The sequence below is a fragment of the Oxyura jamaicensis genome, chromosome 1, assembly GCF_011077185.1.
Source record: "Oxyura jamaicensis isolate SHBP4307 breed ruddy duck chromosome 1, BPBGC_Ojam_1.0, whole genome shotgun sequence".
Taxonomy (NCBI): Eukaryota; Metazoa; Chordata; class Aves; order Anseriformes; family Anatidae; genus Oxyura; species Oxyura jamaicensis.
In genome coordinates this window covers 82,949,047-82,961,165 of record NC_048893.1, presented here as the reverse complement: position 1 = coordinate 82,961,165, position 12,119 = coordinate 82,949,047, and the positions used below count along the sequence as shown (strand labels likewise).

At 39.5% G+C, this 12,119-nt stretch overlaps 1 protein-coding gene across 10 annotated transcripts in view; it reads left to right on the top strand.

Moving 5' to 3' along the window:
* The first annotated feature begins 574 nt into the window (after positions 1-574).
* The window catches only part of STXBP5L (syntaxin binding protein 5 like), a 202,619-nt gene continuing 191,074 nt past the window's right edge, over positions 575-12,119 (top strand). For 9 of the 10 annotated variants that reach the window (XM_035314751.1, XM_035314754.1, XM_035314752.1 and 6 more), the window contains exon 1: positions 575-1,413. In XM_035314751.1, coding sequence (XP_035170642.1) covers positions 1,222-1,413 — 192 coding nt within the window. In that variant the 5' untranslated portion in view covers positions 575-1,221. The remainder of the gene's footprint in view (positions 1,414-12,119) is intronic. The other variant, XM_035314746.1, reaches the window with a different exon arrangement.

The following is a 12,119-nucleotide window of genomic DNA, read 5'->3' as shown; positions in this document are numbered from 1 at the left end:
AAAAAGGGTGTTAAGGGGTGGTGTGTGTGGTACGGGGCGCTGAGCAACCACCTCCAGTCCTGTGAGGAGATGGGGATCAGGGTGGTCACGTCCCCCCGGCGTGGGCTGTCCCTCACGGCACTCCCCAGGGCTCGCTGCCCGGGGCGAGGCAGCAGCTCCACGCCGCCGCCGCGGGGCTCCGTTCCCTCAGAGCGGCCCCTGCCTGGCCCGCCCGAGGCTGCCACAGGGCCAACGGCCAACGGCCAACAACCGCCGCTCACACCGCATTGGGGCGGTGCGCCGTGAGGGGAAGGCGAAGGGGGAGGGAAATCGGCTGCGCGGCTTTTCCCATTGGCGGGAGCGCGTGCTCATCTCTCCTAGGGCTGCGCCCATTGGCCCGTTCTCCCAGCCGACCGACCGGCGAGCCAATGAGAACACCCCGCCCCTCCCCAGCGTGGCGCTGGGAGCTGTCAATCACCGTCCTCTCGCCGTCAATCACCCAGGCTTCGCCCCGCCCTGCCCGGGCTGGGGGCGGGGCTTTCAGCACCTCGGAGAGCGGCCGTTAGCAGCGGGGCCGTGCCCGCCGCCCGCCGCCGCCCGGGGCTCGTGCTCCCGCTCCCGCCCCGCGCTCGCGCCGCGGCCGTTAGCGGCGGCCGTTAGCAGCGGCCGTTAGCGGCGGTCGCCTGAGGGCCGGCGGCTGCCGCAGGAGGGCGGTGGCGGGGCGAAGGGGGGGAAGAACCGTGGAAGCCGGCTCCTGTGGCGCTGAATAGCCCAGCCCCGCAGGGCAAACAAACCTTCGGCCGCGGGAAGAGGGAGAGGGATGGAGCCTGCTCCGGCAGAGGCAGGCTGAATTTTTTGTGAATTTTTATTTTTATTTTTTCGAATTTCGCCTTCGCTTCCCGTTTTTAACTAGATGGGGGCTTGGGGAGCAAGCCGGGTGGCAGTTGCTCCATCGCTCCTCCGTCTCTGAGCATCAACCTTAGCTCTGCTGCTTGAGGATTTTATTATTATTAATTGTTATTATTTCTGAAGGGACCTGCCCAAGCAGCTTGTACGTCCGACAGAATGAAGCCTTCCTATTTTTCAGTCAATTATACCTAATACCGGGTTGTCACTAAAGTGCTGCCTCACTCAGAGGACCGCTACAGACTTTTCCTGCCGCGCTACATGTAGCCGAACGTGTTACGGCGCAGCCTTTCTCCCCACACCCCCTGCAAATCTTCCTAACAGATCTATTCCGAAATGAAGAAATTTAATTTCCGCAAAGTTTTGGATGGTCTGACCGCCTCCTCGCCCGGTGGAAGCGGCGGCGGTGGCGGTGGAAGCGGGGCTGGCGGCGGCTCCGTGCACCCGGCAGGGACTGCAGGGGCTGCGGGGACTCCCAGAGATGAGGTCCAGGAGACGCTAACTTCAGATTATTTTCAAATCTGTAAGGTAAGGGCCATGGTCTTTATTCATTTTTACTACGGCAATAATAAAAGCTACTCTGCGTGCGTGTTTTTTTTGAGGGGGGCAGCAATGTGATGCCAATAAGCCGTTTTACTCGAGAACTGCAGTGGTTGTATAAGGACTTTGGAAATGAGAAGACAGCTCTCGTGCTCTGTTTGTTTGTGGTTTTGTTTTGTTTTGTTTTCTTACTGCTGCAGAGTTGGGGTAGCCAGTAAATTCATAAAACCTTGATTTCAGCATTCAGGGGCTAATCCAGAGTTCACACTTGGGCTCCAAACTAGTAGCAAGACTGTGGACAGAAAAGCAAATCAATTGGTGCTAGTACAAATAATGTTTGCAAGTCATCAGAAATTCAAAATAGTGTGTATCTACCCCCCTCCTCTCTTCTCTCATTTTTTTTTTTAAAGAAAAAGGCACAAGCAAGAAATAAAACGACAGTGCAGTTATTGCTGAACATAGCATATTAATTATTTGTGAGAGATTGGATGTAGATTTAGGATGGTTTTTTTTTTGCATCGGTTCTGAAGACTGTGATTGTATGACAGTAAACTTAGTGGAACAGCATAAATATTAAAAGTTTCCAAATTTGTTTAGCATTGGCTTTTACATATTGGTTAGGTTCTTCAGTGGAAATTTTGAATGGCAAGCATAAGATACCTCTGTGGTTTTTATGTTTCTCTGCTTTGTGCAACAAAGCTTTCAACATAATTATTAAGTGCACAAGTAAAAACAGTACAAGCTACTTGGTGTTTTTGACTAACCCTGGAATACTAAATCACACTTTTGTAATGAAGATCAAAAAAGAGAGGTTGTATTTTTATTCTCCAGCCCTACGCTGTTATCTTTAACTTTGACATTAATTCTGTTGACTTTGCTAGAAGTTCTGTTGGCTTCAAAAGCAGAATTTTTAACTAATGCAATTTACATCATTATAAGTAAATGAACTTCACCTATTAAGCAGACTTTCCTTTCATTAGTCAGATGCCAACTGATTTGAAATCTGGGTTATAGTCAACTCCAGCACATTCTCATTTCTTTTTGTGTTTGGGGAAGAAGGAAGAAATATACACAAGCAAGAGAAGCCAGTAAAACTGTGTGCAGATCTGTCCCAGTGAAACTCAGCTTTCATAATCACAGATGTCACAATTTTAACTCAGTTCTGTTTTCAAATATAGCTAGTGTCAAAACTCTTGGAGGGTTCAGGTGACAAAGGGTAAGCCCCCATGACTTAAAGAGTCAGAGACCTTTAGAAGAGGTTACACAACCTTCTAATTTTTAGAGGTTTGTGGTTCTTTGCCACCCTGAACCCTGCAGGTTCAGGCCTTTTGAGTCCAATGAATCTGTAGTTTAACTGTCCCAGTGATCTGTCTGCACCAGGGTTGAATTTGACTCCATTTGTTTATGTACACAGTAATACAGCATTTTATGAATTTCAGAATAGTGATTTCCCATTTTTGTCACTTCAGTAAAAAGATAATGCAAATAATCAAGATACATTAAGGTATCTTTAGAGGGTCTGTCATTTTAAGAATTCTGAGTAATGGTACAGTGAACACAGTTCTTCATTTCATAGTGCCAAAGATCTGTATTTTGTATGATATATTTTTATGTTGTGTGGTATATCTGCCAAAATAGACAACATATGATTCAGAAACAAAAGCAGTTAATTCTCTGCCTTATCTCTGTATTTCCCATCTTTGGCTTGATATTACTTGAAAACAGTTGTGTTAGGTTCCGACAGACCTACTTGGAAACATAGGTGTATAGGAACACATTATTTTTAGAAGGTTTAAGGAGGCAATACATGACTTTCTTTTTCAATTAGAAGACTCAGCCGTCTGGTTGAAATGTTCTTCACAAAGTAAATATTTGGACAGGAGAGCTTTTGGCTGCAGCAGCACTTGCTTATGAATGCACGGTACTGCAGAAGTCCACTCTATGGTATACAAAACACTGGCTTCCTTTTTTCAAGGCACAGAAGTGTACTAAAAGCAAACTTCCCCAGATATTCCATGATTATGTGTTCATAACATACTGCATTGTGCTTATTCAACAGGCTCTACTTAATGAGCTATATTGCTGTTTCGTGCCATTACAAGCAGCTCTGAGTGAACCAACAAAAGCCCACAGGCCCCAGTCCTGCATTATGCACTACGCAAGTGGACCAAAGGCAGTGGGACTCTACGCAGGTGCGGGGTGGAGAATCTGAGCCATAATTTGTACCCCAGTCAATTTGAATTAAAATAAAAATATGTACAAACAAAGCTTTGCCTTCCCCAAGCTTTATTCATAGAACTTCTGTGTTGTGTTTTTTTTTTTCATGTCAAGTTACGTAAGTAGTTCAGGCTGCAATTTAAGGATCCACCGTCTGTGATCTGCTGCACACAGAACTAAGTAAAGCTAACAGCAGCTTTGGCTTGTTATGATTTGCAAGATCATGTCAGATAGGCTCATAGTCTGAGTAACACCCCAAACCAATTTTTTCTTATTTGCTGATTATTAAATCTTCATTTAGATATGAAACATAAAAGCTGACTCATACATAAGAATTAGAGGGCCTTACCCTCCATTCTTTACTTAAATAAATTGCCTTTTTTTTTTTTTTTTTTCAAGTTTGCGAGAGGTCTTCTTGACTAAACATACAGATCCGTTCCTCTAGTGGGAAACAGCAAGTTTTATTGGAAACATACCTGGTATTATTAGCAACACATCTGAAAGATGTGTCTAATTTTTGACATTTTTGGTATGCTTATTACCATGGTGTCTTTTCAGGATAAAATTAGAACTTAATAGAAGTATACTGAATATTTCATTTTATAGCGAGATGTTCACAATGAGTTACTTTGGCCATTTATATTTGAATCATTAATGTAGTCTTCTGTATTGAAAGACTATAAATTAAATATTCTTGCAACTATTACGTATGAAATTACTGCAGCCTTTTTTAAGCATCATAAATTTATGTGTTGGTAGCTGTATTAATGAACCGGTGTCATCCTTTTTAAAGTATTCACAGAAGGTGAAATTTTGTCAGAACTGTTTTTTTGTGACAACTGGAAGCTGAAGTATATGCCATTTTATATCTAGGGCTGCTGTTGGGATTGGGGTATCCACACGGATATCCTCAAAATATTGATTATTGTTCAAATTAATTGAATTGAATGTGTGACATAGGAGCATCATGTCCAGTAGAATACGTTAGTAAAGTTTGTAATAATCATAATGGGGGTAGACCTAGTTTCCTCTTTTATTAAGGATTTTCTGGGCCAGCCTGTGTTTGGTCATAGTGTGTAGAAATTAAAATACAGCAGTGTGTAGAGATCTCATATTATTATAGGAATTGGGAAGATAACATTTAGGATGTTGTAAATCATTTGATTATAACTTTGAGCAGAAATAACTTAAATGGAGAAAATGCTGGTTTTCTTACTTTTGCAGAAGGGAGATTGTTAGGGGATACTGCAGTGTCCTGGGTCTGTCCCCTCCCAGCTCTTGCTGCACCCCCAGCCTGCCCGCTGGCAGGACAGAGAGAGAAGCTGAAAAGTCCTTGGCTTAGTGTAAGCACTGCTCTGCAACAAGTAAAACATCAGTGTGTTATCAACATTAGTCTCATCCTAAATCCAAAACATAACACTCTACCAGCTACTGGGAGGAAAATTAACTCTCTCCTAGCTAAAACCAAGACATGCAGTTTGGGGAAAACTGAATAAAAATGAAGATGTAGATTTTTTTCAAAATATAGTGTATATTTTCTGTGAAAATAAATCTCCCATAGTGAGCTGCTTGAGCTCTTCTTGAAGAACAATTGTAGGGTTGAATTTGTAGTGCAAGATGTTAATAACTTTATGAAAAGAATGTTTGAAGTCAAGGCTACTGTTAGGAGCATAGTAACAGTTACACTTTATTAGACCTACAGTTAGTCTAGGCCAGTATGTTTTCTCTAACTGTATGCAGCAGCCAGATAGCCTATAAAAGATTTAAGAACCCCTGAAGTAAACTTCTCACTGAATTATTCCACAGACTCTGATGTTTTTGTGGCTACCTTTAAACCCTAAAGCATGCAAATTGTCTTCTCCCCAAAAGTGGGTAGTCTTGCTATGTAATAAATATCCCTTTGAATTTTGATGTGTTATTCATATTGATAGCACAGTCATAGTTTCAATATGCACATCACCCAATCTTTATGCAAAAAACCACAGAGGACAGAAGAGTTTTAGAATATTGTTGAAACTTGAATGGCAGCCTTGGCTGATTACAATTGTGGCTTTCTATCCCAACTTATCTTTAACAAAACAGGCCCTCAAGATGCATCCAATCAGCAGGCACATTTCAAAGACAACTTCCCCTTTTATGTTTACTGCTAGCATTTCTCTCCTTTGGGATCGTGGCTATAATAGAAGCTGTTCTGTTTTTGGCTGAACTCCTCTTTCATGGAGTGGCATTATGTAAAAACATTTTGATTTAGGTACTTCAGTTTATAGTGCCAATTTACATACCTTAATTATCTGGATTTCCTATGAGGTGGTCTTAAATTTTAGTCCCCAGGTTTCAGAGACAGTAATACTTTATTTTGATAACCTATGAAGATGAAAGTTTAGCCCCTGTGATAGCAGTCAAATAGCTACTTTAAAATATGCGCAACATGAAGATGCATTTCAGTGGTAATAAAATTCATTTGGATGGGTTTCCAAATGGCAGTTTAAGAACAATTGTGCAGTAGCGCTGAATTCTATGTTTGGTTATGAATAATAATAATAATAATAATAAAATCTTTGCTATAAGCTACCCATAATGCTTTAGTTAGCTTGAGTTTTGTTGTTGTTGTTGTTTTTTGTTTTGTTTTGTTTTGTTTTGTTTTGTTTTCTGTGTTGCATCATTAGAAAGGTCACTCAGGGCCAAAAAGAAATTTGTGTGAAGATTTACATTTCAGAGAAAACCCATTTTAAATTAAGTATTAAACCTTACTCATATCCAAAACTACAGATTCATAAATGACACTTACTGTAATCAGATTACAGTAGTATTTATGATGTGTGATGAGCGTCATGTATTTTTCTTTTTAAATGTTTGTATTAATTTCAAATAGGGTTCATCAGGGATAAAGAGCATAGCACATTAAAAGCTTCTTTTTTAAAGAAACTTGAAGCTATAAGCTACATGTAGTAGTACAACTGGACACTCTTGTTTTGTTTCATTCAAGTAAAATACCTATCTGCTTGAATTACTATATCTGACTGTTAATCAAATATGAATTCTAATCGTATTAATTCGGACCTTTCAGGACCAACACATGCAATTACAACTTCAAAACTGTTTAAAGAATTTTAAGGTCACAAAACAAACCACTTTAAAATTCCAATTTTCTTATGTTTGCTTGCAAACACAGCTTTTAATTACATGATCCCACATTTCTTCTGTAGGTCTTATTTAGTCGAACAGAGTGTTTGCTGAATAGAAAGCACTTCAATGTTTCTTTGCATTCTTAGAACTCAGAGCATACCCATATATTAAGTTACCCATGGGCTTTCTCAGCAGAAGTGCTCATCACAGTAGTTTTGAAAGCATTATAAACATTAATGAATTGATCTTCACAGTATTTCTTTGAGATGGAGGTATCATTATTTCTGCGGTAAAGATTAGGAATTGAGACACAGAAGATCCACAATGCCAGATTGTCTAGTCTCCACTCTTTTGAGTGTCCAGCTTGACCTGCTTTAAGTCCGTATTTTTAGCATATAGCTTTATACCACTTAGGTCTTCCAGCTATGCCTCTCATTGTTTTCACATTCTGTTGCAAGTATCCTGCATATCTACAGACTTGCTTTTAGGCTAGTTATTCACACTGACAATTTATATGTCCACATTATATAGTCAGAATGGCTCTGAATTTCTTCCATGTCTCAAATGACTGTAGATGAAATTCTGGCTTCAGACTGGACCTCTGAATTGTACCTAAAATGTCTGAATTTCATAAATCTCCATAACCACAAATTCGTCATTGAAAAAATGGAAACATTAATGGCCATGCGTAGAAAGCTTAAATCATATCTCTTATTGTATAACGTCGGTTTGTCCATGGGACAGCCCAGACTGTACTATGCATGGAGTATGGCAAAAGTTCTATAGCAGAAAAATATAATTTAATTAATCCCTGTAAGAGGGGGAAAAATCATGTTGCAGAGATTATTTTAGTTTGTGGATGTTCTATTTTTCTGCATTCTAAGGTTGACTTAGCATTTTTAGAAATATTCTTTTACTGTAATTTGGTGTGTCATTTCAAGCGTTGTTTTTTATACAAGGATTCCTCAATATGAAACGTGGAACACTTGGATAAAGAATTGAAGTTCAACATACACTTTTCCTCAAAAGAAAGAGAGAATGTCTCTCCTCAGTGAAAGTATTTAAGGGCAACTTGAAAATCTCTGTGTTCAGGGGTCAATTTTTCACAGGCATTTGACTGTCATGACAGAACTTCTTGTTTTCCTTCCTTGACCTGGTGATGGGAATCCTCAGATACCTTGTAAATGATCAAAACCTATGGGATGTACCAAGGCACACAAAGCTTTCACATTCACAAACCACAGGTCGGTCCCCCTACAGTCGGGTGTGGTGATGCTGTCTCTCATCCTGTGGTAACTGTACTGAGTTTATACCTGGGATTTGGGTTTTTCCTCACAAAGTTAATCCCCATACCCAGGTTTTCTCTTGTTGCCACTCCTTTGTGTCCTATCATTTTTATCCCCTTAACTCTTATCCCCTGACAGAGGGAACCAGACACACTATATATAGTGAGACTACAACTACAACTGAGAAGGTTTCTCACTGCTGTAGTGGGAAAAGCAAAGGTGACTCTTCTAGGAGGGTGGAAGAAATTCTGTCTGGATTGCTTGTATCTCAGGGAGTTTTCTAATCGTAAAGCTGTCTTGTAAAACATTGGATATATAAGCAATGTCCTCAGTGCAGGTGGACTCAATTTAAGATAGACCCCATTTTTAGTTGGTTATTTTAGATGACTCTCCATTCATATCTGACTCCTATTCTGAAGACATCTGATTCTTCCTGGTGAATGATATATGCCCAAATCACTTTTTGAGGTTTGTGTGAAAATCTTCCAGTTATGCTTCTCATTGTGGAAAGTTAGTTTTGTCACTTTAAAAACAGAAAAGGAAGCAGTAGAGAGGTGAACAAATGTACCCAAAGCTATGTGAATGCACTTGTTTATTGGCTATACTAAGAAACTCTGTTTATAAAAGCAGCTTATATGGATATATTAATTTGTCACAATGTATGTTAGAATCACGATAGGAGGAAGTTAGAGGACTGTGTGATTAGAAGTGTAAGTAATGTGCATCTGTGGAAAGAAGAGAAAGTGATATTGTTCGGTACAGATGGCTGGTAAACATGCTCAAATGTAATAAGATGTTATCTTTGTATGTCTGTGTCCATTTCTAACAGTTCACCAGCAAAGACCATGAATAGTAAAAAACAGTAGAGACAATCTGTTGCCTGTAGCTAGGGTCAAAGTCTGAAGAGGTGCACTTTTATGGTTCCATTGCAGTCATATATACTGTATTCAGTACTGGGAAAAAAATGACCCTTAATATTTAGGGGTTTGAGTTAATGAATGCATGTACTCAGAAGTAGCCCTATTGAATTTAGTGGGATATTGTGCAGATATAGGTGTATATGGTAGCATGCCTTCCTCCAGAATTTGAACCTAAGCAATTAAACATTGTTACCTATATTTCATAAAAACATCTCCTATATGTAAGAATGCTAATGTTGTGAAGTCAAATACTTAGAAGTCACATCCCTTACCTCAACTATTGTAGACATATTATATATGTTTGTGTGTGTGGCAATCTAGTCTTTATTGCATCTTATTTTCTTGAAATGTCTCCTTATATATTGTTCCTGTCACCCATCACATTGGTTTAAACAGTACACAAAGCATAGGGTGGATGGATGGATGGATGGATGCTGTTCCGTGTATGTTCTTTGCCACAGTTCCTGTGAGTAAGTTTCTGTATTATCCACTGGACATCACAAAAAGTAATAAATTGTGAACTCTGAACCTCTACCTTGCACAACCCATTCCACCTATTGTATCCTTTAAGGGTGTGTGTGTGCTTTCAGTTACACCTGCCCAGCATCAGTTTTATTACAGATCCATTCCATCGTAGCTGTGGATAAAAAGTTAATTGTAGTAGGTCCAAAGAACCCTGGTTCATTCATTGTTTCTCCCTACATATATTTTTAATTGCTCGCTGAGTGAGGCAAAGGCAAGAAGACTGTGATTATGTAAATGGAGATCTGATTCTTATGATCTTTGGCTATTGTGTATTCATTTGTGTCTGCGAGCTATGCCCTTGGTACTGTTGTGGCCAATACAGGAGGGAATAGTCAAGTGCAGAATTTGCTGGATTTCACTGCTGAGAGAGGGCAAAAAGCTGCCACAAAATATCTACGTTCCATTCGGAATATATCTTCACCTTACATGAGATGAGATGCTGGCCAGTATCTCCAGATTAAATTCTATATTCAACATGCAACATACAATATGCATTCTTGCATAGCAAGAAGGTAGGAGAGGATTAATTACAAATTAATAATAAATAGTAAGCAATGTGGTAAATGCTTGTAATGAATTGCTAGTCTCACATAAGCAGGGAGGCCAAATTGAGCTTTGAAATCTGTCGATATTTTTTTAAGTTAGTTTACGTTAAAGGCAAAGACAAATTTAGTTTTATTAAAGTTTGTGGCATTTATATATGATACACTACAGCTGATAGAAGGTTCTTCAATAAAGGGCTGATGTCCTATATCTTCTCAATAGTTTCACTAGCAAGAGTAGAAAGCCTCTTATAGCATATTTACTGAAAAAGGGATGCAATTTCTTCACTACATTTTCCATTTTACTTCCTTTTTGCATATTTTTCTTGCAATTTCTAAATTTGAGAGCCCTTTTAGAAAGAACGAGCAGGGAAGAGATGAAATCATTTTGCACCAAATGTCTTCTCTTGAAATTAGGATTTCTCCAAAGAGGGATAATACCTACCTTGGGATGATTATATTCCATAGGTACCCTTTCTATGCTATAAGTCACTGCAGTGCTAGATGTGGCAAGATGGTGCAGTTGTCAGGAGGTTTGCCACAGAACATTCATTTAAATAGAGCAAACAAGATTAAAACCAAACCATTCTGCTTTGAAAGGGGGGGTGGTGGGGGGGGGGTACACTAAACAGTCTCCAGAATTCCCTTCCAACCTCACCTATGCTGTGAACTGGGAATAATGTAGTATGGGGATCTATGTCATATCATTCAGTTGTAGATTTTTCTGTCTGAATTATATTCACTTTCCATTTTTGATGTAGTAAACTATATTTCAGCAAACGGTCATGAGTATAATACTTTTTGAAATTTAGAAGGCCTTATTTTCCTCTTAAATTGACTACTTGTATCTATATGAGTCCTACATGAATAGGACCATTCTGATTTGATAGTGTTTAACATCCAGTTTGCAGAACTGAAAATGGCAGCGGAAAATCACATTTCTGAGGTTTCTGCAGATTATTTTGTAATGAAAAGAGCAACTTCAGTGAAGATTGTAAGATTTGTTTTTCATTTCAGTTATTTGTTTTGTTTGTTTGTTTGTTTATTTTAAGTAATTGTCTGGAAGATGCATTTGGATTTACTATTCTGGGGCCAAATAATGCCTTTTTGAACCAGCTGATATTATTATCAGCCTTCACAACCTCATGTGGTGATTTCAGGAGTTCATTACCTGTTGTGTAAGGAAGTATTTTCTTTTTCTGTTTTAAACTAATCTTTTGCTTGCTTTGTGTGGCTCTGTGGATTTGCTGAATAACAGGTCCACTTTCAGCTTATCCGCCCTCTTGATTCAGTAAATCTCAGTCATATCCTCCCACAGCTTTCTCTTCTCCAAACTGAAATACCAGCATTTGGAGCTGCTCCTGATAAGGCTTGCCTCCATCACCTTGAGCGTTTAGCTGCCTTACCTGTTTCACTTCTGACACCACTGATTCTTCAGGTGTGAAGACCAGAAGTGTGTACTTCTGATCCCAAGATAAATTCCCAAGATAAAGCCTCACAAAGGTTTTATCTAGCAGCAAAATGATGCCCTCCATGTTATTCCCTATAATATTCCTGATGATCTTCAACATTATTCAGTGTTTTGGGTTGCTGCTGCCTATTAAACCAAAGACTTCAGAGGAATACCAACCACACCCACAAAGTCACTTTCCTGAGTTTTAAATGTTAGCTCTAAATTCAGCTTTGTGTAAGCTTAGTAATTTTTTTCCTAGATGCTGTACTTTATATCTATCCACACTGCAGCTAACTTACCACCTTTTTGCCCACTTAATCAGTTTGCTAAGGTCTTTCTGGAACTGGTTTCTGTAAGTACTAAATTTGGCTACCTGAAAGAGCTTAGTATCAGCTATGAACTTGAAGATCTTAGTAGAGTACCTTTTCTAGATCATTAAAGATAATGAATAATATTGATCCAAGAGCCAGTCCATGGAGTCCTCTACTTCTGAGTATTCTTCATGGGAAAAATGCATTAAACCCTATCCTTTGTTTCCTGTTCTTTAACCAGCTTTCAGTCCATAAAAAAGCCTTTTATCCAGTCCCATGGCAACTTTGTTTCTGTGACAACATTGCTGTGGAAT